Raw genomic sequence first — 25648 nt, forward strand, 5'->3', positions numbered from 1 at the left:
CAGAATTTTTACCTCCCTGGTGTGTCCAATTTTCCTGGAATTTTTTAACCCTTTCCCAAGATTTCTCCACTCTTTTGGTTTCTCCCCTTTCCTGGAATTTTCCTGGAATTTTCCTGGAATTTTCCTGGAATTCCGAGTGCTCCAGGACTAAACCTGAACATCCCAGAATTCTGCTGGGAACAGAATTCCCAGAATTCCCAAAATCAGGGATGAGCAGGGCAGGAATTTCTCCCAAATTTCTGAACATCCCAAGGATTTTCCCTCAACTTTCCGTGCTGGAATTCTGGGAAACCTCTGCACTGAGGGATTTTCCTGCTAATTCCCAAATTCCTGAGGATTTTCCTGTGAATCCCCAAAAATTTCCCCACTAATTCCCAAAATTCCCAAGAATTTTCTTGCTACTTCCCAAATTCCAAGAAGTTTTCCACTAATTCCTAAACTCAAGATTTTTCCTGCCAATTCCCAAATTCCTGAGGATTTTCTTGCTAATTCCCGAGAATTTTCCCACTCATTCCCAAACTCTCAAGATTTTTCCCACTAATTCCCAAATTCCCAAGGATTTTCCCTGTAGGATTCTCCCCCAGGATTTCCCTGTCGGATTTTCCCACAGGATTTCCCTGTAGGATTTTCCCCCAGGATTTCACTGTAGGATTTTCCCTGTCGGATTTTCCCACAGGATTCCCTGTAGGATTTTCCCACAGGATTTTCCCTGTCGGATTTTCCCTGTCGGATTTTCCCACAGGATTTTCCCACAGTGATTTCCCTGTAGGATTTTCCCTGTAGGATTTTCCACAGGATTTTCCCTGTAGGATTTTCCCTGTCGGATTTTCCCCCAGGATTTCCCTGTAGGATTTTCCCTGTCGGATTTTCCCACAGGATTTTTCCCTGTCGGATTTTCCCACAGGATTTCCCTGTAGGATTTTCCCTGTCGGATTTTCCCACAGGATTTCCCTGTAGGATTTTCCCCCAGGATTTTCCCTGTAGGATTTTCCCTGTCGGATTTTCCCCCAGGATTTTCCCTGTAGGATTTTCCCCCAGGATTTCCCCTTAGGATTTCCCTGTCCCATCCCGGATTTCCCCTCACTCCTTCCCCTCCCCCTCTCTGTATTCCCACTTTTTCCCAGCCTCTCTCTGCGCTGTTTTTCCTTTTCCAGCTTTCCTCGGCTCCCTCTGGAAGCGCGGCCACGCCGCCGCCCTTGGTGCGGGGTCCTCAGGCTCTTCCCGCTGGGAAAACTTCCCTCCAGGTCAGTGGGAGCCGGGAAAAATCCTTGGAATATTCAAAAAAAAAAAAAAAACATAAAAAAAAAAAATCCCTGGAAAAAGCTGCCAGGATTACCCAGCTCCCACTTTTTGGGTTTTGTTGGTTTTTTTTTGTTTGTTTTTTTTTTTTTTTTGGGATAACGGGGAAAGGTGGGAATGGGATTTTTCAGGGGGTGTTTTCCAAGCTGGGGCTTGGTGATCCTGGGGATTCCTTTGGAGAAATGGGAATTCTGTGTGGGATTGATGAGGGAATTCCTGGATTCTGTGTCAGGGAATTCCAGGATTCTGTGTCAGGGAATTCCTGGGATTCTGTGTCAGGGAATTCCAGGATTCTGTGTCAGGGAATTCCTGGATTCTGTGTCAGGGAATTCCAGGATTCTGTGTCAGGGAATTCCTGGGATTCTGTCTCAGGGAATTCCTGGGATTCTGTGTCAGGGAATTCCTGGGATTCTGTGCCAGGGAATTCCAGGATTCTGTGTCAGGGAATTCCAGGATTCTGTGTCAGGGAATTCCTGGGATTCTGTCTCAGGCAATTCCAGGATTCTGTCTCAGGGAATTCCTGGGATTCTGTGTCAGGGAATTCCTGGGATTCTGTGCCAGGGAATTCCTGGGATTCTGTCTCAGGGAATTCCAGGATTCTGTGTCAGGGAATTCCAGGATTCTGTGTCAGGGAATTCCTGGATTCTGTGTCAGGGAATTCCTGGATTCAGTATCAAGGGAATTTCTGGGATTGTTTGTCAGGGAATCAGGGAATTCGCTCTGGGATTGCTGAGGAAATCTTGGAATTCCTGAATTTTTTTGTGAGAAAATCAAGGATTTCTGTCTGGAATTGTTGAAGGAATCTTGAGATTCTCTGTCAGGGAATTCCTGGTTTTTTTCTGTGAGAGAATAAAGGAATTCTGTCTGGGATTACTGAGGGAATCTCAGGATTCTCTCTCAGGGAATTCCTGGATTCTTTATCAAGGGAATTTCTGGGATTGTTTCTCAGGGAATCAGGGAATTCTGTTTGGGATTGCTGAGGGAATCTCTGGATTTTCTCAGGAATTGCTCAGGAAATCCCAGGATTCAGGGTTGGAAAGATCCCATTCCAGGCTGAATCAAATCCTGGGAATCCTCAAGGAAGGAAAATCCCAGATTCCATGGACAGCTCTCAGTCACCCCTGGAATCCTTTGGGATTAGAACATTCCCAAGTTTGGTTTTTTTGGGGTTTTTTTTTGGGTTTTTTTTTTTGGGATAACAGGATCTGAATTCCCAAACTGCTCCAGCACAAGGGATTTTGCATGGAAAAAGGTTTGGAAAAGCCATTCCCAAAATTCCAGGAATCTTTTCCTTGGAAACACTTCCAGAGGAACTGGAAAACCTTCAGGGAAATCTCATTGTTAATCCCAAAAATCCAGTTCATCCCAACAATTCCTATGGAATTTTGGGTGAATTAACCTGGATTGTTTAGTTGGTTTTTTTTCTGGAATATCCAGGAATTCCAGAGGGAGGAGCTGACGTTTCTGTGGGAATGTTAGGAATTCCCAACATCCCAAATCCTGGGATTCCAGAGCCTGGGAAGGGGAAATTCCCAGGATTGGGATTTTGGGGAATGTTGGGAATATTTGGAATATCCCAGCCTGGCACCAGGAGGGAATTTCAGGATTGGAATCCTGGGAATCCTCGGGCAGCAGCTTTTCCAAACTCCTCATTCCCAGGATTTTTCCAAAGTTTTTCTTCCCTTTTCTTTCCCTGCTTTTCCAGGATTTTCCCCAGATCTTTTCCTTTCTGTGATTCCTTCTCCATGATTTTTCCTGATGCTTTTCCTTTCTCCAGGATTTTTCCCAAAGTTTTTATTCCCTCCTCCTTTTATTTTTTTTCTCCCTGCTTTTCCTCTCCCTCCACAAATCCCAGCATTTCCATTCCCCATTCCCACAATTCCAAACACTTTTTTTCTCCCATTTTTCACATTTCTCCCCATTTCCCATTTCCCCCATTTTTCCCCTTTTTTCCCCATTTTTCCCCTTTTTCCCCCATTTTTTTTCCCATTTCCCCCCATTTTTCCCCATTTTTCCCCATTTTTCCCCCATTTTTTTTCCCATTTTTTCACCTTTTTCCCCATTTTCCCCCCATTTTTCCCTATTTCCCCCCATTTTTCCCCCGTTTTTTCCCCCATTTTTCCCCCGTTTTTTCCCCCATTTTTCCCCCGTTTTTCCCCCATTTTTCCCCCTTTTTTCCCCCATTTTTCCCCATTTTTCCCCATTTTCTCCCCATTTTTCCCCATTTTTTCACCTTTTCCCCCATTTTTTTTCACCCTTTTCCCCATTTTTTCCCTATTTTCACCCCATTTTTTCCCCATTTTTCCCCATTTCCCCCCCACATTTCCCCCCCCAGCCCCATTCCCACCCCCTGCTGACTCCTTTTCCCATTTTCCAGCCCTCTTCCAGCCGCATTCCGGGCTCTGGGATCCCTCCCCCGCTGCTCCGGGGGGGCCAGGCAGCCACGGCCAAGCTGGGATCCCAACAGAACCCCCAAATCGTGATGCCCCCCCTGGTCCGAGGGGCCCAGGTGAGCTTTTCCCATCCCCATTCCAGAAAAAAAAAAAAAAAGTCCCAAAATCTGGGATTTCTCCCCTTGCTTGGGTCAAATATCCCGCGGTTTTCCAGGGGGAGGGTTGGTGTGCTTCCCAAAAAAAAAAAAAAAAAAAAAAAAAAACAAACAAAAAAACAAAGAGGTTTTCTGGGATTTTGGGGGTTAATTTGCGTCCTTCTGGAGTTTCTTGGACTTTGGATTCCCAGTTTCTCGTGGATTCTCAAACCCCTTTTTCCGTGTTTTCCAAAAAAAATCCACTCCCAAACTTGGGAATTCGGGGCTGGAATGTGGCGGCCTCTGGGTGTCCCAGTTTTTTGGAATGAGAGGGACGAATATTCCAGGATATTTTTTTCATTTCTGCCTGGTGGATTCCCGCTTTTCCATGGATTCCCAAACCCCTTTATCCTTTTTTTCCCAACAAATCCACTCAGAAACTTGGGAATTTGGGGCTGGAATGCTCAGAGCATCTCTTAACCCTGTGGTTTTGGAGGGAAAGGGAAAGATGGAGGGAAAGGGAAGGGAAGGGAAGAACATTCCAGGAGGTTTTTTTCCTTTCTGCCTGGTGGATTCCCACTTTTCCATGGATTCCCAGCAAATCCACAAGATCCAGCAGCACTCAGAAACTTGGGAATTAGGGGCTGGAATATGGCGGCCTCTGAGTGTCCCATGGTTTTGGAATGAAAGGGAAGAACATCCCAGGAGTTTTTTTCTATTTGTGCCTTGTGGATTCCCACTTTTCCATGGATTCCAAACAAATCCATTCAGAAACTTGGGAATCTGGGGCTGGGACGTGGCAGCTTCTGGGTGTCCCATGGTTTGGGAAGGGCAAGGGCAAGGGCAGGAAGGGAAAGGAAAGGAAAGGAAAGGAAAGGAAAGGAAAGGAAAGGAAAGGAAAGGAAAGGAAAGGAAAGGAAAGGAAAGGAAAGGAAAGGAAAGGAAAGGAAAGGAAAGGAAAGGAAAGGAAAGGAAAGGAAAGGAAAGGAAAGGAAAGGAAAGGAAAGGAAAGGAGGAAAAGGAAAGGGGGAAGGGGAAAACGAAAAGGGAAAGGGAAAACGGAAGGGAAAGGGGAAGGGAAAGGGGGAAAGGGAAAGGGAAAGGAAAGGGGAAGGGGAAAGGGGAGAAGGAAAGGAGGGAAAAAAGGGAAAGGGAAAAGGGGGAAAGGAAAGGAAAGGGAAAGGGAAAAGGGGGAAAGGAAAGGAAAAGGAAAAGGAAAAGGAAAAGGAAAAGGAAAAGGAAAGGAAGAACATTCCAGGCGTTGTTCCAGGGGTTCTATTTCCTCTGTACCTGGTGGATTCCCACTTTTCCCTGGATTCCTGAGCCCGTTTTCCCGTGTTTTCCCAGCAAATCCACACGATCCGGCAGCACTCGAGCACGGGCCCGCCCCCGCTGCTGCTGGCCCCGCGCGCCTCCGTGCCCTCGGTGCAGATCCAGGGCCAGAGGATCATCCAGCAGGGCCTGATCCGCGTGGCCAACGTGCCCAACGCCAGCCTGCTGGTCAACATCCCCCAGGTGAGAGTTCCTGGGGATTCCTGGGAATTCCTGAGCTGCGAGGGGTGGGAGTGTACAGTGTCAGCATCCCCCAGGTGAGAATTCCTGGGAATTCCTGAGCTGGCAGTGCCCCAGTGGGTGCCACATCCCTGGGTGGCACTGGGGTGTCCCAGTGATCCCATTCCCTCATTCCCAATGATTCCATTCCCTGATTCCCAGTGATCCCAATGATCCCATTCCCTCATTCCCAATGATCCCATTCCCCAATTCCCAATGATCCCAATGATCCCAGTGATCCCATTCCCTCATTCCCAATAATCCCATTCCCTCATTCCCAGTGATCCCATTCCCTCATTCCCAATAATCCCATTCCCTGATTCCCAATGATCCCAATGATCCCAATGATCCCATTCCCTCATCCCCAATGATCCCAGTGATCCCAATGATCCCATTCCCTCATTCCCAATGATCCCAATGATCCCAGTGATCCCATTCCCTCATTCCCAATAATCCCATTCCCTCATTCCCAATGATCCCATTCCCTCATTCCCAATGATCCCAGTGATCCCAATGATCCCATTCCCTAATTCCCAATGATCCCAGTGATCCCATTCCCTCATTCCCAATAATCCCATTCCCTCATTCCCAATGATCCCAATGATCCCAGTGATCCCAATGATCCCATTCCCTCATTCCCAGTGATCCCATCTCTCTCTCCCCCCAGGCGTCCCCCACGTCCCTGAAGGGCTCGGCGGTGCCCTCGGGCCAGGCTGGCAGTGCCCCGGCGGGTGCCACGTCCCTGGGTGGCCCCGGGGACGCTCCGGGCAGCCGGCAGGCCGCAGCCAAGCTGGCTCTGCGGAAGCAGCTGGAGAAGACGCTGCTGGAGATTCCCCCTCCCAAACCTCCCGCCCCAGAGATGAATTTCCTGCCCAGCGCCGCCAACAACGAGTTCATCTACCTGGTGGGGCTGGAGGAGGTGGTGCAGAACCTGCTGGAGAGCCAAGGTGGGCACGGCGAGGGCAAAGCCAGGCTTAAAGCTGGCAGGGGGTGTTGAGAATGGATGAAATGCAGGGTTTAAACCTGGCCTAAAGCGGTTAAAACTGGCAGGAATGCGGGGTTTAAACCTGGACTAAATCGGTTCAAACTGTCAGGAATGCGGGGTTTAAACCTGGACTAAATCGGTTCAAACTGTCAGGAATGCGGGGTTTAAACCTGGCCTGAATCAGTTCAAACTGGCAGGAATGCGGGGTTTAAACCTGGACTAAATCAGTTAAAACTGGCAGGAATGCGGGGTTTAAACCTGGACTAAATCAGTTCAAACTGGCAGGAGTGAAGGGTTTAAACTTGAAAGGAATCATTGAAGCCTGGCATAGCTCACCCGCCATGTCTGTCCCTCAGGGAAGGTGACACTGGGGCTCACCCGCCATGTCTGTCCCTCAGGGAAGGTGACACTGGGGCTCACCCGCCATGTCTGTCCCTCAGGGAAGGTGACACAGGGGCTCACCCGCCATGTCTGTCCCTCAGGGAAGGTGACACTGGGGCTCACCCGCCATGTCTGTCCCTCAGGGAAGGTGACACTGGGGCTCACCCGCCATGTCTGTCCCTCAGGGAAGGTGACACAGGGGCTCACCCGCCATGTCTGTCCCTCAGGGAAGGTGGCACAGGGGCTCACCCGCCATGTCTGTCCCTCAGGGAAGGTGACACAGGGGCTCACCCGCCATGTCTGTCCCTCAGGGAAGGTGACACAGGGGCTCACCCGCCATGTCTGTCCCTCAGGGAAGGTGACACTGGGGCTCACCCGCCATGTCTGTCCCTCAGGGAAGGTGGCGGTGGCCGCGTCCTGCCGGGAGCCCTACCTGTGTGCCCAGTGCCACACGGACTTCACGTGCCGCTGGCGGGAGGAGAAGAACGGCACCATCATGTGCGAGACCTGCATGGCCTCCAACCAGAAGAAGGCCCTGAAGGCCGAGCACACGAACCGGCTCAAGGCCGCCTTCGTCAAGGCCCTGCAGCAGGAGCAGGAGATCGAGCAGAGGATCCTGCAGCAAACGGCCCCTCCCGGGCAGCCCAAGGCCGAGCCCGTGGGCCAGCACCACCTCAAGCAGGTGAGGGCCCACCCCAGCACACCTGGGGATGTCCGCAAGTGGGAAAAATGCTTGGGGTTCTCTCAGAGTTGGAGTTGTGGATTTGGGGTGCTGGTCCTTCTGGTTGGGTTTAAGGTGGGAATGGGTTGGAGGTGTTGTAGGTTTTTTTAAAGATTAGCTGGTGTCAAAAATCAGACAGTCGTTAAGATCATCTGGTCCCAAAGATCATCCTGTCCCAAAAATTATCCAGTCCCAAAGATCCTCCAGTCCCAAAGATCCTCCATTCCCAAAGATCCTCCGTTCCCAAAGATCCTCCAGTCCCAAAGATCCTCCGTTCCCAAAGATCCTCCATTCCCAAAGATCCTCCAGTCCCAAAGATCCTCCGTTCCCAAAGATCCTCCATTCCCAAAGATCCTCCAGTCCCAAAGATCCTCCGTTCCCAAAGATCCTCCAGTCCCAAAGATCCTCCGTTCCCAAAGATCCTCCAGTCCCAAAGATCCTCCGTTCCCACCTTCCAGGTTGCTCCAAGCCCTGTCCAACCCTTCCTTGGACACTTCCATGGATGGAGCAGCCACAGCTCCTCTGGGAATTCCATCCCATTCCTTCCCAATCAGGAATTCCTTCCCAGAGTCTGTCCCACCCAGTCTCCCTCTTCCCAGTTTAAATCCATTCCCTGTGTCCTGTCCCTCCATCCCTTATCCCAAATCCCTCTCCAGCTCTCCTGGAGCCCCTTTTAGGAACTCTGAGCTCTCCTTGGAGCTTCTCCAGGTGAACATTCCCAACTTTCCCAGCCCTCTGATCCATTCCAAGACTCAATCCAAATGGGAAGAGCTGCTCCAACACCAAAACATCAGATTGACCCTCTAAAGGGTGGCAATTAATTAGTGTCTTATTTTAATTTATTTTTGTTTTCACTCAGAGTTAGGATTAAAAGCACAAAGGAGATTAATTTTTTCGTGTTTGGGTTCGGTTTTAAATTATTTTTATTAAATATTTTTTTATTTTATTAAATGTTATCTAAAGTACACAGAATTCTGCAATGCTTTTAGCTACAAGTGAGCAAAATGGAGGTGAATTTAGCTGGTTACAAGGTTTTTAATGAGTTAAACAGTTTAACAGAGAATTAACACTTGCATTATTTAATTAAACTTCTGTGACTCTCAGTGCAGCACTAATTATCCAACCAGAAATTACTACTTGGGGACCACAGAAAGAAACAACACCCAAAATTTTCATTCTTCTTTCACACCTGTTCTAAAAACCCCAATTTTAAAACCCTCCACACACTTTTATTTTAACTACAAACTCGTGACTTTAACTCCATCACTCAAATTTTGGAACCCTTCTCCGAGGCCTCAGATCAAAACCAACATCCTCCAGAGGCAAAAAACTTAAAAATCCCAGATTTCTGAAATCCAACAAACTCAAATCAAATCCCTTTTTTTTTCCCCCCTCCTGCTTTTACAATTCCTCATCCCACAACCTCGCAATAAAATAAAACCCAAAAAAATCCGTATCGACGCTTAGAACTTTTTTATCCCAGAATTTTTTTTTTTTTTTTTTTTGCCTTTTATTGGTCCCTCTTTTTTTTTTCCTAGAGTTCCAGCCAGATGTCCCGAGGTGCCAGCGCTTCCCGAGGGGTCCTGCACTCCTTCAGCCCCTCTCCCAAAATCCAGAGCTCCTCGGCCAGCGCCTCCCTCGGCAGCCGGCCCGGAAAACACTCGGAGAGATCGAGCAGCAAGAGCAGTGCAGGAACCTGGAAGAAAAATCCCATCAACACAGGTATGGCATCCCAAAAATTAAAAAAAAAAAAAAAAAAAAAAAAATCTGATTTTCCTGGTTTTTTTAGGTGCTAATTTGAGGAGGTTTCTTTGGTTTTTTTTTTTTTTTTTTTTTTTTTTTGTGGATTAATTATTTTGCGTGACGATGAAATTATTTATTATTTCTTGCTGGGTGGAGATTTTAAAAGGGTAGGAAGGGAATTTTGTTGATAAATAAAGGAATGATGAGAAGAGGAATAAAAATTTTCAGAGGGTTTTTACGGCTCCCTGATAGATTTATGCTTAATGTGAAATTCATAATTTCATTACAGGGAGATTAAATCCTGATTTTTGATCCAAAACCTTGGTGTTTTTGGGATGAGTTTGGCACCAGATCCCACTGGGAAAATCCATGTTTAAATCCTCTTTTTCCATGGATTTTTTTTCTTTATTTCCTCCCATTCCCCAGATATTCCAAAATTCCAGAGGTCTCAAATCCTGATTTGTGATCTGAAACCACAAATGAGTTTGGAACCTGAAGGCAATAGATCCCACTGGGATAACCCATGTTAAAATCCTCCTTTTCCATGGATTTTTTCATTATTTCCATCATTCCAGAGATCTCAAATCCTGAATTTTGATCCAAAATCGGGATGAGTTTGGAACTTCAATGCGCCAGATCCCACTGGGATAGCCCACGTTAAAATCCCACTTTTCCATGGATTTTGTCATTACTTCCTCTCCTTCCAGAGCCGTTCCATCATTCCAGAGATCTCAAATCCTGAATTTTGATCCTAAACCTTTGCGTTACCGGGACGAGTTTGGTGCCAGATCCCGCTGGGACAATCCACGTTTAAATCCTGCTTTTCCACGGATTTCTTCATTACTTGCCCTCGTTCCCGAGCCATTCCAGGACTCCCTAATTCCAGAATTCCCTTTTTCCCTGCAGGTGGGGCCCTGCCCTTCGTCAGCCCCGCTCTGGCCGTGCACAAATCGGCCTCGGCCGTGGACCGGCAGCGCGAGTATCTCCTGGATATGATCCCGCCCCGCTCCATCCCACAGTCGGCCACGTGGAAATAATTCCCGAGGGAGAACTTTGCCAGGCTCTGCCATCCTATATATATATATATATATATATATATTTTTTTTTTTTTTTTTTTTTTCTACCACAATTCCGTGGAATCTGCTTTAAATCCCAGCTGGATGAAACACCCCGAGGCTTTTCTAGGATACGAAATCATCGCTCCTCATCCGTCCCTGCCGGGAGAAGTGACCGCGTTGGGGTGGCCGAATCCCGGCTCCGTTGGCTCCCAGATTTTTCATGGAAGCTGGCAGGGAAAAAAAAAAAAAGAAAAAAAAAAAAAAAAAAAAGAAAAAAAATAAAAGGGGGGGGAGGGAAAGAATTCCTTAATTTTTTTTTTTTTTTTTTTTTTGGTTGGCTTTTTATCCGTATTTAGTTTTGGAATTTTTTTTTTTTTTTTTGGCACCAGCACAAAAAAAAAAAAAAAAAAATAAAGACTCAGCGACTCCTCTCTCTGCCTTCGCCGCCGAACTTTTTACCGGGAACGCTCCGGAATTCCAGAATTTTGGGGTGTGGACAGAGGAATTCCAGCCCCATCCTGCATTTAGTGAGCCGAGTTCATGGCTGCTCCTTTTCCCTGCTCCTCTTCCAGTGGGAAATCAGGTGGCACGTCCCGATATTCCCAAAATTCCAACGATTCCATGAAGAAGAAGAAGAAGAAGTGCAAATTCCTGATTCTGGTTGAGTATGGTTTGGTTGGTTTTGGATTTATTTTTTTTTTTCCTTAGGGATCGGCTGCTGACTAAAACTTGGCTGGGAAGTGGGAACTGCTGCAGGAAAATTCCCACTTTTTTTTTTTTTTTCTTGGATTCTGGTTGGAATAGACTTCGGAACTATTGGTAGTTCCCAAACCTTGAGAGACAAAAAAAAAAAAAAAAAAAAATAACAAACACCTTTGGTTCTTTCTCATCCCGCGAATTTTGGGCCTTCCCGACGTTCCCAGAGACTCCAAAGCGAAACTTTTTGGGAATTTTTTGGTTTTCCCTTTTGGGAGGGTTGGTTAGATTGGTTGGTTTTTTTTTGTTTTATTTTCCTTTTCTGTTGTTGTTTTGAGGGATATTATTCCAGAATTTGTAGGAATTCCAGGAGCTGATGCAGACAGGGAGGGTTGGGAGCGATTCCCATCGGGAATTCCGGCCATTCCCAATCCTTCCCTCCGTGATTCGAGTTCTTCCAAGCATCCCTGTATCCATTTGGGATGGACTTTTCCATCTTTTGGTTTTTTTGTTTGGTTTTTTTTTTTTTTTTGGAAGGGGAGGAATTCCAGAGGTTTGGTTTCATTTTGGTTCCTCATCCTCTTTTTCCTTGGGCTTCTTCCCAAATTCCAGACAAATCCAAGGGGCAGAATTCCAAGCCTTAGAAGAATTCTTTGGGAAATTTGGGGAATTTTCTTGGGGAAATTATAAATATATATAATTTAGAGATCTATATATTAAAGAAAAAAAAGAAAAAAGGAGAAGAAAGGGGAAAAAAAAGTCAGGAAAAGCTGGATTTATTTTCTTAGGAATTGCTGAAGCCAAGAATTCCTTTGGGATCGTCCCCCTGAGATCCGAGTGACAAAACCCCTCCCTTTTCCCACTTTTCCCAGCATTTCAATATTTAGGGATTTAGTTTAGGGGAAAAAAAAAATAAACAAAAAACACAAAAACAAAACTCATTTTCCAAACTGGGATTTGTTGGATGAAAAAAAAAAAACCCGGAATTCTCACCCGGACGTGGATTTTGGGGTGTTTTCCATAGGGAAGTGAAGAGCTCAGATGTGTGGGAATTGGGTTGGAATTTTGGAATTTGGACTTTTCTTTTCATTCTGAGCTTGGATCGGGAGATGCCGACGCAAGGATGATGTAGAATTCCATCAGATTTTATGGAAAAGTTGCCGTTCCTTTCCCACATGGAATTTTTTGGGCTTGATTCAGGAGGATTTTCCTCTCTTGTTTTGTTTTTTGTTTTTTTTTCCCCCATGAATGCCTACGTTTGGAAAAAGTTCATTTATTCCCAAAAAAATCCACCGAAATTCCTCCAAATAAAATCCAATCTTGTTTTTTTGTTTTTTTTTTTTTTGTTTGTTTTTTTTTTGTTTGTTTTTTTTTTTTGTTTTTTTTGTTTTTTTTTTTATTTTATTTTATTTCTGGTGTTTGGATGATTCCTGAAAAAAAAAAAAAAAGCAGGGAATGGAAGGGAAGCAGAAGGATTCAATGGGATAAAAATGATGTCAAAACTGTTTGGATCCCAGCAGAATTCCCTTGAAAATTGGAATTGCATCCCACTCTGGATCGTTAAATTAATCGGGAATGTTGGAATTGAAGGATTTGGAATTAAAAATCCGAACGAGTTCTCTGTGTCCCCTTCCAAATGTTCCATCCTGATTCTTTTAAAAGGATAATTCAGGATAAATCCCCAAAAAAAACATTTAGGTGATATTTGTTCGGAAGGGAAGGGAAAATCCAGCATGGAACGAGCTTGGAAAACCCAAAATCCAACCTGGAAAAACCCAAAATATTTTATGGAATGAGGCTGAAACTCAGAATTCCCGCCTGGAATGAGGCTGAAAATCCAAAATATTTATGGAATAGGGCTGAAAATCAGAATCCAGCATGGAATGAGGCTGGAAAAATCCCAATTCCCACCTGGAATGCGACTCCTGGGATCCAGCCTGGTTCTGACGTGGTTTTTTTCCCAGATTTTACTTGGAATGTTGCTGGGAATTTGGAGGATTTGTTTTTGAAATTTGGGATCGATGTGGGAAAAGATTCCATGTTGGAATGCCAGAATGGTTTTTCCTTCAGATAATTCCATGTTCCCTTGGGGTTTATTTTATTTCATTTCATTTTATTTTATTTTATTTTAGGTTTTTTTTTGGGATTGGGATGGTTCAGGTTCAAAGTTGTTCCAACTCTTCAATACAGATTTTCCAAACCTCTTCCTGGTCTCCTTTTTCCAGGAAAAAAAAAAAAAAGAAAAGAAAATGCAAAAAATGGGAAAAACCGGGGGGGGGGGGGGGGGGGGGGGAGGGGTTCAGGGGGAAATCCCGATTAAATGGAAAATTCCCATTGTGGAATTCTGCCCTGGAAGGGAAATGTTTGGGAATGGTGGAGGAGGGGGGAACTTGGGAACAAATCCTGGTTTTATTCCTGCTGCTGGATTCCCTTTGGGATTCTGGAATCGCTGAGATCTCCTGGATCCATTTTGGGATTCCCAAATCCCTGAGATCCCCTTTGAAATTTGGGATTCCTGGATCACCTCTGGAATTCCAGAATCCCTGTCGGATTCCCTTTGCAATTTTGGAATCCCTGAGATCTGTTGGATCACCCTTGGGGTTCCTGAGATCTCTGGGATTCCCAAATCCTTGAGATCTCTCGGATCCCTTTTGGAATTCCCAAATCCCTGAAATTTCTGGGATCCCTTTTGGAATTCCCAGATCCCTGAGATCTCTTGGATCCCTTTTGGAATTCCCAGTTTCCTGAGACATCTTGGATCCCTTTTGAAATTCCTGAATCCTTTTTGAAATTCCCAAATCCCTGCGATCCCTTGGATCCCTTTCAGAATTCCCACATCCATGAGATCTTTCGGATCCCTTTTGTAATTCCAAAATCCTTGAGATCTCCTGAATCACTTTTGGAATTCCCAAATCCCTGAGATCTCTCGGATCCCTTTTGGAATTCCTGAATCCCTTTCAAAATTCCCAAATCCTTGAGATCCCTTGGATCCCTTTTGGAATTCCCAAATCCTTGAGATCTCTTGGATCCCTTTTGAAATTCCCAAATCCCTTTGGGAATTCCCAGATCCCTGAGATCTCTCAGATCCCTTTTGGAATTCCTGAATCCCTTTCAGAATTCCCAAATCCATGAGATCTCTTGGATCCCTTTCAGAATTCCCAAATCCCTGAGATCTTTGGGATCCATGGAAACCCCAACCCTTCGACTCCCACAAATCCCTCGGGATTCCCAGATCCCGTTTTCCTGCTCTTCCCGAGCTTTGCTGCATGAGCTGTTCCGGGGGGCTCCAGCTCCTGGATCCAGGGGGTCCCTAAAGCCATAAAATTCCCACTCGGAGCCACTGGGGGATTTTGGGAATTTTTAGGACACCGCGGATAACGAGGAAGCACCGTTGTACTTTAGATTTTAGCAACTTGTGAAATAAAAATTAAAAAAAAAAAAAAAATCCCGGAATTTTCATGGGAAAATTTCCGCAGTGGAATTCAGGAGCCGTGTGGTTTTTCTGGGGTTTTTTTTTTTTTTGGTTTTGGATTTCAGGATTTTGATTTTTGTCATGGAAAAAGAATCAAAAAAACAACAAAAAAAAAAGGGTTGGAATTTTTTTTTTTTTTTCTGTCCAAGGATATTCTTCCTCAGTATTCCCATCTTGGATAAAAAGTGATTCCCCAAATTTTTTTTTTTTTTATATTCCAGAGATTCCTGCACCTGCCGTTCCTGAAGAAAATATAGGAAATCCAAAATTCCAGTGGATTTGGGATTGGGTTTTATTCCATGTCTATTTTTATCCTCATTTTGGGAATTATTCCTCTGGATTCTCCCAGCTAATTAAGCTAATTATCCTTTTTTTTGGTTTTGTTTTATTTTGGGTTTTTTGGGGTTTTTTTTGGGGAAGAATTGGAATGGAATTCCCAAAGTTCAATCTCAGATGGAAAACTGGGAATTCAGGCTGCAGGAGGAGGTGAAATGGAGGAAATTTCAGGAGATTTTGGGGGGGAAAAAAAAAATCCACATTTGGCTCATTTTTCCCTTTCCTTTGGGAATGAGGGAGAGCAGGCTGGGATTTTTTTTTTCCTTGGATTTGCTGTGACTCAAAATACTCCGGAATAAATCCCAAAATGTAATTAATTCTCACTAATCCTGCCAGCAGAAGGATCCAGAATAGATAATTCATTAATAATTAATTGGGGGCTTGGAATTGGAATGACAATAAACAGAGAAATTCCTGGATCTGCCTCAAATTCCCAGGATTTTGGGGATCAGGATGCATCTCATGGATCACCCAGGCAAAGCTGGATCTCCTCCCTCCTCTGCCGTGGTTTATTCCCATAAAAACAAACAAACAAAACGGGAAAAGAAGAGGAAAAGAAGGCGGCAAAAATACGGAATTTCTGTGGAATTTCACGGTTGGAGAATCTTCAGAGGCGCAAATCCATAAATCCAGATTTTTCTTCATTCCCACCTGGAATTCCTGCTCCAGGTCCCTTTAACATTCCAGGAAAACTCATGGAGCCGTTGGATCATTTCCCTCTGGAAGAAGAACAGACCAAGAACATTCCAAGGGTTTCCCCCCCTCCCCCCCCCCCCCAAATTCCGGATAAAATCCAAGTTCTTGGAACATCTTCGGCAGCCTGGGAAGAGCCACGGCCGTGTGGGAATTCCCATGGAATTATCCCAAATTCCCGTGGAATTGTCCTGAATTCCCGGTCATCAGAGCTGTGGGATTGGGAAAAAAGGGAATCAGGGAACGGATCCCGTTCGGGATAAAGTCCAGCTTGGAGGGACCGGAAAATTTGGGATATTCGGGATATTTCAGCCCGGTTTTCCATGGGTGGATCCTGTGGGATTGCCGGGGAATCTTGGGAATGGATCCGGTCTGAGGGAAGACGATCCCAATGAATCAGAGAATCCTCGTGGGTGGGAAGATGATCCCAAGGAATTTATGGATCCCGTTGGATGGGAAAATGATCCCGAAAAATAATGGAACCCATTGAGTATGAAGATGATCCCAAGGAATTGATGGATCCCATTGGATAAGAGGATGATCCCAGAAAAGTGATGGATCCCATTGGGTGTGAAGATGATCCCAAAGAATTAATGGATCCTGTTGGGTGGGAGGATGATGCCAAGGAATTAAGGGATCCAGTTGGGTTGGGAAGACAATCCCAAGGAAGAGGTGGATCCCATTGGGTGGAAGATCCCAAGGAACTGATGGATCCTGCTGGGTGTGAGGATGATCCCGAGGAATCCATTGATCCTATTGGATGGGAGGAAGATCTCAAGGAATTGATGGGATCATCAATTCCTGACTCCGAGCTGTTGATCCATCCCTCTGGGAATTCCTGAAATCCCCAAGGACTGGGGATAACTCAGATTTGGCACCAGAAATCCCCACATCCACCAAATCCCTAAATCCTGACGGAGCCGATGGATTGGGACGGGATTAGAGCTGGGACACGGCGACCTCGATCCAGGGCTGGAAAACATTGCCAGGGAATGGAATGGGATGGGATCATGGGATCATTGGGAATGTTCACCTGGAGATGGCAGAAGGATCCAGAGGCTCCCGGGGGATCCTGGGGATCCTTTCCCTGCTCTCCTGGCAGGATCCTCGGGATTGAGGAGGGATCAGGCACAGGGAAATACACCTGGAGCTGCCGGGATTCCTGGGAATTCCTGAGAATTCCTGGTATTGGGAAGCAGCAGAGCCAAGGATTGGGATGGGAGTGGGGGGGGTCACGCTGGGGTCCCCCCCACTCTTCAGCGCCCCAATATCCCTGTCAGCCATGGGGGGTCTCTGAGCCCTTGGGGGGTTCCGGGGGGCTCTGAGCCCCTCAGGTGAGCTGGGGACACCTGGGGGGGCTCAGGTGACCCCAATGCCCCCCCCCCAAAAAAAAAAAAACAACCCCACTCGTGTCATTGCCCTTTTAAACGCGCGTTGCCCCTTTAAGCGGCGTTCCCACCTCTCACGCGACTGCGCCGCGTGAGTTTCCCGCGCGCGGGACCGACGCGACGCGGCGCCGTGACGTCATCGAGCCGCGCCGCAATGGCGGCGCCGAAGGTGAAGCAGGACATGGCCCCGCCGGGCGGGTACGGCCCCATCGACTACAAACGGCACCTCCCGCGCCGCGGCCTCTCAGGTGAGCCCGGCGGGGGCCGCGGGGGGAGGGAGCGGGGCCGTGCGGGCTCTCGGCGGGCGCCGCGCTGAGCGCCCCCCCCGCTGCCCTCGCTGCCCTCAGGGTACAGCCTGTTCGCGCTCGGCGTCGGGAGCCTCCTGCTGGGCTACTACACCCTGGTCAAGTGGAACCGCGAGCGCAGGTGACGCTCCGAGCCTTCCTCTGCCCTGTCCCCGGTTATCCCGGTTATCCTGCTATCCCGGTTATCCGGTTATCCCGGTTATCTGGTTATCCCGGTTATCCTGCTATCCCGGCTATCCGGTTATCCCGGTTATCTGGTTATCCCGGTTATCCTGCTATCCCGGTTATCCGGTTATCCCGGTTATCTGGTTATCCCGGCTATCCTGCTATCCCGGTTATCCGGTTATCCCGGCTATCCTGGTATCCCGGTTATCCGGTTATCCCGGTTATCCTGCTATCCCGGTTATCCGGTTATCCCGGTTATCCGGTTATCCTGCTATCCCGGCTATCCTGCTATCCCGGTTATCCGGTTATCCCGGTTATCCTGCTATCCCGGTTATCCCGGCTATCCCGGTTATCCCGGCTATCCTGGTATCCCGGTTATCCCGGCTATCCTGGTATCCCGGTTATCCGGTTATCCCGGTTATCCCGGTTATCCCGGGGCTCCCCATGTTTATGGCTCCGGGCACTTCCCATGCCCCCAGTGCCCTGCCCGGTGTCCCCAGTTCCTCCCAGTGCCCATTCCCAGTGCTCCCAGTGCCCATTCCCAGTGCTCCCAGTGCCCATTCCCAGTGCTCCCAGTGCCCATTCCCGTGCCCGTTCCCGCTGCAGGCGGTTGCTGATCGAGGAGCTGGAGGCTCGGATCGCGCTGATGCCGCTGCTGCAGGCGGAGTCCGACCGCAGGTACGGGAACAGCGGGATCCCCTCGGGATTGGGATCACAACTGGGAATGCCCCTGGGATCCCCTCGGGATTGGGATCACAACTGGGAATGCCCCTGGGATCCCCTCGGGGTTGGGATCACAACTGGGAATGCCCCTGGGATCCCCTCGGGGTTGGGATCACAACTGGGAATGCCCCTGGGATCCCCTCGGGGTTGGGATCCCCTTTGGGATTGGGATCCCCTCGGGGTTGGGATCCCCTCTCCATGCCCTCTGTCCCACAGAACTCTCCGGATGCTGCGGGAGAACCTGGATGAGGAGGCCAAGATCATGCGGGACGTTCCCGGCTGGAAGGTTTGGGATTCCCAGGGGGAATTATGGAGGGGGGCGCTGCCCCTCTGTGATCCCATGGGATTTGGGATCACTCCGGGCTGGCAGAATCCCTCTGGAATGTGGGGGCAGCGCAGCCCCTTCCTCTCACCCGCCCTGGGGCGGCTCCTCCCGCCATTCCTGACACAATTCCTGGTGCAATTCCCGACACAATTCCCGGCACAGTTCCCAGCTCCTCCCGATGCAGTTCCCTGTTTTCCAGGTGGGAGAATCCTGTTTCCACACGGATCGCTGGGTGCCCCCCACCCCGGACGAGCTCTATTTCCTGCGGCCCCGGGCCGAGCTGGACCGGGAGAAGTTCGGGCTGCAGAACTATGTCTGAACCCCCAGAATTCCCAAAATCCCCAAATCCCGCCTCTCCTCCCCTTCCCAGCTTCCCCCCAAAACTTTTCTCTCTTTTCCTGGCGCTTTCCAACCCCCTCCATCCCGAGCTTGTTGCAATTGCTGTTAGTTAATCATAAATAAATAAATAATAAATAATTAATAAATGGATAAGTCTTTTTGGGATTGGGAACCACCCCTTTGGGAATTGGGATCCTCCTTTGAGATTGGGTACCCCTGATGGGAATTGGGATCTCCCTGATGGGAAATTGGGGATCCCACTTTGGCAACTGGGGAACCCCTTTGGGACTGGGATCCCACTTTCGGATTTTCTGGACTCCCCCCCCCCCCCCCCCCCTCTCTCTCTCTGGAATTCGGCAGCTCTCGGCGAATTTTCCTGGGAATGCGGGCTGGGAATCTGGGATGGAGGGAGGGGCCGTGTCCTTGTCCCACTCCCCGCGCGTTCCCCAGTCCCGGGGGTGCGGATCCCGCTGGGAAAGCACCGATCTGGGGGAGTTTAACACCAAAATTCCAGCACGGTTTGGAATTCCCGGGGGTGGGAATCACGGGCGGCAATTCCCGGGAGCGGGGCCGGACCAGGAGCGGGGCGGGGGAACCGGAGCCGCCTCCCCCCGGGCGGCACCGCCGAGCGCCGGTCCCGGTCCGGCCGGAGGGACCCCGGTATTCCCAAGGGATCCGGTTCCACCGGAGGGACCCCGGTATTCCCAAGGGACCCGGTTCCACCGGTGGCTCCGCTCAGCTCCCGCCGGGTCCGGTCCTGCCGAGGGTTCGGTTCCTCCCCCGCTCCCGCCCCGGGCTCCGTTCCGCCGCCGCTCCCGTCCCGCTCCCCGCCATGAGCTCCGCGTCCTGCCCCTCCCGGGAGCCGCCCCGGTACCTCAGGTGAGCCCGGGGATCCCCCCGAGGAGCCCCCCGGTAGAACCGGCCGTGAGCTCCGGGCCGTTCCGCTCAGCCGGGGCTGCCCCGGGACCCCGCGGGGATGGAACGGGACCTCCCCGCTGTCCCGGGAGCTGGCCCGGTTCGGTTCCAGCCCCCTCCCCCCCCCCCCCCGCGCTGTTCGGGGGACCCCCGGGCAGGGTCCCGGTCCCCAAGGGGCGGTGGGGGGGGGGGGTCGGTACCCGGGGAGCCGCCGTTACCGGAGCAACCGCATCGGGGGTCTCCATGGATACGGCGGGGATGCTCCGGGAGGCGGGAGAGGAGCGCGGGGACAGCGGGGACAGCGGGGTGGGGACAGAGGGGACAGAGGGGACAGAGGCGACAGAGGGGACAGAGGGGACAGAGGGGACAGAGGCGACAGCGGGGACAGCGGGATGGGGACACGAGGAGGGGACGGGGTGGGGAAGCTCCCGGGCTGTGCCGGGGGGGGAGCGGCGGAACGGGAGCGGGGAATGGGACTGGGATACAGGACTGGGGTGAGAGTCTGGAATGTGGGACTGGAATGAAGGGCTGGGATGTAGAACTGGGATGTGGAGTTCGGACGTGGATCGGGGATGCAGAACGGGGACACGGGGCTGGGATAAAGTGTCGGGATATGGAACTGGGAGAGAGAACTGGGATCCAGAACTGGGATGAGGGACTGGGATATAGAACTGGGATCCAGAACTGGGATCCAGAACTGGGATGAGGGACTGGGATCCGTCCCGGGGGTGGGGCCGCAGCTCCCGGGGAGCCCCCGGCCGTGTCCCCGGCCCGGGGCCGCTGCCAGCGCCGCGGAGCCAGCGCGGGGCCGGGGCCAGGAGTGTCCCTGCCAGCAGCGATTAGGGACAATCTTCTCCGGGAACGGACGTGCGGAACTGCGCCTTTTGTTGGGCGAGGGAAACACAGCTGGGCCCGGCCACCCCCGGCCACCCCCGCTCGCCACGGGAGGGGCTCCGGGCCCCGCTCGGTCCCTTCCCACCCCTTTTCATCCCCGATTTTGTCCCCAGGAACTCCCGTGTGGGGCTGGGACGGGGCTGGGACTCACTAGAGGGCACCAAAAGATTGGGGACAGGGATGGCATGGATTTGGGATTGGATTTGGGATGGGATGGGATGGGATGGGATGGGATGGGATGGGATGGGATGGGATGGGATGGGATGGGATGGGAGTTTTCTGGTTTACCAGGACAGCCAAGGGATGTGAGGTGGGAATAGGAAAACCAGAAACTTGCCGGGGGACTGCTGGAATGACCCAAAAGATTTTTGGGCTCTGCCAGGACATGGCTGGTCCGTGGGGACAGCCTGGATGGGGTGGGACCACCCTGCAGCCTGGGACCCTAACCCGGGACCCCAACCCGGGCCCGCTCCCGGGGCCGGCACTGAGCGTTCCCCAAACCGGGGTACCGAGGGGTCTGCACCCCCCCAGCTCCTCTGGGTCCCCCCGGTCCCGCCGGGATCCCGTCCCTCGGGGCTCGGGCTCCGGAGCCAGCCCAGGCCGATCCTCCCCGGCAGGTGCAGCCAGCCGATGTGAGCGACCCCTGTCGCGCCGGGCTCTGCCAGCTCCGGGCTCGGGGAGGAACAGGCGCGGCTTTGTTCGCTTTTATGTAACGGGAATGGGGAATGGGAATGGGGAATGGGAATGGGGAATGGGAACGGGAATGGGAATGGGGAATGGGAATGGGAATGGGAATGGGAATGGGAATGGGAATGGGAATGGGAAATGGGGAATGGGAATGGGAATGGGGAATGGGAATGGGAATGGGAATGGGAATGGGAATGGGAATGGGAATGGGGAATGGGAAATGGGGCCGAGAGCTGCTGCAGCCCCAGCCCGGACTCACGGTGCCATCCATGTGTCCCCTCTGTGTCCCCTTCATGCCACCTGTGCCAGTCCCCACCACCGTGCCCATCCTGGTCCCCAGCGGTCTCCCGGTGTCCCCAAGTCCCGTCCCGGGGGTGGAGCAGGGTCCCGAGTGCTCCGAGGGGGTTTGGGGACAGCTGTGTCACCTCTGCTGTCCCCGGGGGTCTGGGGACAGCTGTGTCACCCGCGCTGTCCCCGGGGCAGCCAGGCCGAGGCGGAGGCCATGCAGAAGGAGCTGCTGGAGGATTATCGCTTCGGGCGGCAGCAGCTGATCGAGATCTGGGGACACGCCTGTGCCGTGGCTGTCACCAAGGTGGGGATGGGGACATCACAGGGGGGCTGGGGACATCCCAGAGGGGGTGGGGACAGGGGACAGGGGTGGGGACATCTCACAGGGGCAGGGGACACCTGACCGGGATGGGGTCCCCGTGGGGAGGGGGATGCTCCGCCCTTCCTGGGGGCTCGGGGAGGGGAGGGGGCCATGGGGGGTCTCCAGAGGTGCTCAGGTGTCCCCGCGCCCTGGCGATGTCGCTGCTGCTGGGATCGCCCTGTGCTCGTGCGGGATGTGAGGAGGAGGAGGAGGAGGAGGAGGAGGAGGAGGAGGAGAAGGGGGAGGGGGAGGAGGAGGAGGAGGGGAGGAAGCATCAAGGGCAGCTTTGTGCCTCGGGCCCGAGAGCTCCGTGCCCGCCTCAGCTTTTCCATCGGCCCTTCCCTGCCCCGAGCGCTGCCCGAGGAACAGAAATATTTTGGTGCTGGAGCTGTTGCAGCATCCCTGACCCCACCTGGGGCTCAGCATCCTCCTCTTCCTCGGGGACAGCCCAGCTCCACGTCCCCGCGGTGTCCCCGCGGTGTCCCCGCGGTGTCCCCGCGATGCTGTCCCCGCTGCCAGGAGGTTCTGGCGGCGTGGCCAGCGCTGGGCCGGGCCCGGGGCCGTGCCCTGCTCCGGGCGCTGGGGACGGATCCCGGAGCCAGAATCCGTGAACAGGAAAAAATCCGTCAGTGGATAAACAGAGCCTCCCTTATTCCCTCCCTCCCTCATTCCCTCCTTCCCTCCCTCCTTCCCTCCCTCCCTCCTTCCCTCCCTCCCTCCCTCCCTCCCTCCTTCCCTCATTCCCTCATTCCCTCCTTCCCCCATTTCCCCCATTCCCCCATTCCCTCATTCCCTCATTCCCTCATTCCCTCATTCCCTCATTCTTTCCCTCCCTCTCTCCCTGAGCGGGATCCGGGAATGCGCGGCCGCCTCCCCGCGGGATGTGGGGGCCGCGGGCACGGCCCTGGCCCGGGACATGTCCCCAATCCCAGACTGGAATTCCACAATGGGCACCATCCTCATCCCCCCTCTGGCATCATCTTCATCCCACCCCTGGATCCATCCTCACCCCAACATGGCCCCTGTTCCATCCCACTCTGAGTCCTAATCCTGCTGTGGATGCCAGCCCATTCCAATCCCAATAATCCCGATAATCCCATCCCATCCCATCCCATCCCATCCCATCCCATCCCATCCCATCCCATCCCATCCCATCCCATCCCATCCCATCCATCCCATCCATCCCATCCATCCCATCAATCCCATCCCATCAATCCCATCCCATCCCATCAATCCCATCCCATCAATCCCATCCCATCCATCCCATCCATCCCATCCATCCCATCAATCCCATCAATCCCATCAATCCCATCCATCCCATCAATCCCATCAATCCCATCCATCCCATCAATCCCATCCATCCCATCAATGCCATCCCATCCATCCCATCCATCCCATCAATGCCATCAATGCCATCAATGCCATCAATGCCATCAATCCCATCAATCCCATCAATCCCATCAATGCCATCAATCCCATCCATCCCATCCATCCCATCAATCCCATCAATCCCATCAATCCCATCAATGCCATCCCATCAATGCCATCAATGCCATCAATGCCATCAATCCCATCAATCCCATCCATCCCATCAATGCCATCCCATCAATGCCATCAATGCCATCCCATCAATCCCATCCATCCCATCAATGCCATCAATGCCATCAATGCCATCAATGCCATCAATGCCATCAATGCCATCAATGCCATCAATGCCATCAATCCCATCAATCCCATCCATCCCATCAATCCCATCAATCCCATCAATCCCATCAATCCCATCCATCCCATCAATGCCATCAATGCCATCAATGCCATCAATGCCATCCATCCCGTCCCGGTGTGACGGTGTCCCCGCCGTGTCCCCGCAGGTGTTCCCGTTGCGCTCTCTCTCCCGCCGGCAGCGCGCGCTGCTCGTGGCCTGCGGGCCGGCGCAGAACGGAGCCATCGGGCTGGTGTGTGCCCGTCACCTGCGCACCTTCGTGGGTACCTCGCCTGTCCCCCCCCCCCTCCTCCTCCTCCTCGTCCTCCCCTTCATCCCGAGTGCTCCCGGCTCCCAGCTCTCATCTTCTTATTTTCATTTTATTATTTATTTTTATTTTTATCTTTATCTTCATTTTCATTTTATTTTTACTTTTATCTTCTTTTTCTTTTTCTTTTTCTTTTTCTTTTTCTTTTTCTTTTTCTTTTTCTTTTTCTTTTTCTTTTTCTTTTTCTTTTTCTTTTTCTTTTCTTTCTTTCCATTATTTCCATTTCCATTTCCATTTCCATTTCCATTTCATTATTTCCATTCCCCCATTTCCATTTCCGTTATTTCCATTATTTCCATTATTTCCATTATTTCCATTTCCATTATTTCCATTTCCATTTCCATTTCCATTTCCATTTCCCATTTCCATTTCCATTTCCATTTCCATTATTTCCATTTCCATTCCCATTTCCATTTCCATTATTTCCATTATTTCCATTATTTCCACTATTATTTCCATTATTTCCATTATTTCCATTAATTCCATTATTTCCATTTCCATTTCTATTTTAATCTTTCCATTTCCCCTCCCCCAGGATTACGAGCCCACCATTTTCTACCCCAAGCGCTCCCCGGACCCGCTGTTCCGCGATTTCACCACGCAGTGCGAGAGGATGGACATCCCCTTCCTGTCCTACCTGCCCGCCGAGGTGACCCCGGCTCCCCTCCCCTTCCCCTCCCCAAACCCCAAAATCCCCCGGTTCATTCCCATTTCCCTTCCCCTTTTTTCTCCCTCAAAAACCCCTGTTAATTCTCATTTCCCTTCCCTTTTCCCCCCTCCCAAACCCCAAAATCCCCCCTTTTATTCCCATTTCCCTTCCTCTTTTCCTCTCCCCAAACCCCAAAATTCCCCCTTTTATTCCCATTTCCCTTCCCATTTTTTTTCTCTCCCCAAACCCCAAATTCCCCCCTTTTATCCCTCTTTTCCTACCCATTTTTTTTCTCCCTCAAAATCCCTGTTTATTCCCATTTCCCATCCCTTTTTCCCTCCCCGAACCCCAAAATCCTCATTAATCTCCCTTCCCTTTATCCCTCCCCTGATCCCCTCCAGATTCCCCCAAATCCCCCAAAATCTCCCCAGAACCCCCTAAAATCCGATTTTATTCCTTTTCCCTTCCCTATTTTCCCTCCCCAAACCCCCCTAAAATCCGATTTCCTCCCTCTCTCCCCTCCCGTTTTTCCCTCTTCCGAACCCCAAAATCCCCCAAAATCTCCCCCCCCACCCCCCCCAAATCGGTTTTTATTCCCTTTCCCCTCCCGATTTTCCCTCCCCAGATCCCAAATCCCATTTTTCCCTCTCCTCCCGCCCCACGCCGGCGCTGCTGCGATCCCGGGCATTCCATGAAATCCAGACCTGCCGCCTGCAGCCACCGGCTCTGTTATTTTTGGAATCTCCCGGCGCTGGGAACGGAGGAATTTGACCCCAAAAATCGCAGCTCGGTCCGCGGCCCCGCCCCCGCTGCCGCTCCACTTCATTTTTATTTTTATTTTATTTTTATTTTTATTTTTATTTTTATTTTTATTTTTATTTTTATTTTTATTTTTATTTTTATTTTTATTTTTATTTTTATTTTTATTCCTATTTTTATTCCTATTTTTATTTTTATTCCTATTTTTATTTTTATTCCTATTTTTATTTTACTTCTTTTTTTCTTTTTCTTTTTCTTTTTCTTTTTTTCATTTCCTTTTTCTTTTCCTTTTTCTTTTTCTTTTTCTTTTCCTTTTCCTTTTTCTTTTTCTTTTCCTTTTTCTTTTTCTTTTCTTTTT

General features: G+C 50.4%; 2 protein-coding genes across 3 annotated transcripts in view; both read left to right on the forward strand.

The window, feature by feature from the left end:
* Positions 1 to 10327, forward strand: part of GATAD2A (GATA zinc finger domain containing 2A) — a 31436-nt gene extending 21109 nt beyond the window's left edge. The window contains exons 6-13 of one of the 2 annotated variants that reach the window (XM_062510433.1): positions 1155 to 1244; positions 3677 to 3808; positions 5174 to 5341; positions 6045 to 6324; positions 6803 to 6849; positions 7144 to 7425; positions 9003 to 9186; positions 10114 to 10327. In XM_062510433.1, the coding sequence (XP_062366417.1) occupies positions 1155 to 1244; positions 3677 to 3808; positions 5174 to 5341; positions 6045 to 6324; positions 6803 to 6849; positions 7144 to 7425; positions 9003 to 9186; positions 10114 to 10244 (1314 nt within the window). In that variant the 3' untranslated portion in view covers positions 10245 to 10327. Of the gene's footprint in view, positions 1 to 1154; positions 1245 to 3676; positions 3809 to 5173; positions 5342 to 6044; positions 6334 to 6802; positions 6850 to 7138; positions 7519 to 9002; positions 9187 to 10113 lie in introns of both variants that reach the window. The other variant, XM_062510432.1, reaches the window with a different exon arrangement.
* A 6671-nt stretch (positions 10328 to 16998) lies between these two features.
* On the forward strand, positions 16999 to 18837 carry NDUFA13 (NADH:ubiquinone oxidoreductase subunit A13). Its single transcript, XM_062510027.1, has 5 exons — positions 16999 to 17098; positions 17198 to 17276; positions 17927 to 17998; positions 18260 to 18329; positions 18568 to 18837. The coding sequence occupies exons 1-5, from the start codon at positions 17005 to 17007 to the stop codon at positions 18685 to 18687; spliced, it is 435 nt and encodes a 144-aa protein (XP_062366011.1). The 5' UTR covers positions 16999 to 17004; the 3' UTR covers positions 18688 to 18837.
* Positions 18838 to 25648: the final 6811 nt, after the last annotated feature.

This window comes from Cinclus cinclus, chromosome 28 (assembly GCF_963662255.1).
Source record: "Cinclus cinclus chromosome 28, bCinCin1.1, whole genome shotgun sequence".
Lineage (NCBI taxonomy): Eukaryota > Metazoa > Chordata > Aves > Passeriformes > Cinclidae > Cinclus > Cinclus cinclus.

Bases quoted from the DNA above. Each gene is read 5' to 3' on its own strand.
- NDUFA13 (XM_062510027.1), top strand. From the start codon at position 17,005: ATGGCGGCGCCGAAGGTGAAGCAGGACATGGCCCCGCCGGGCGGGTAC. The intron at 17,099-17,197 runs GTGAGCCCGGCG...CGCTGCCCTCAG, and splicing joins CCCGCGCCGCGGCCTCTCAG to GGTACAGCCTGTTCGCGCTC. The intron at 18,330-18,567 runs GTTTGGGATTCC...CCTGTTTTCCAG, and splicing joins GGGACGTTCCCGGCTGGAAG to GTGGGAGAATCCTGTTTCCA.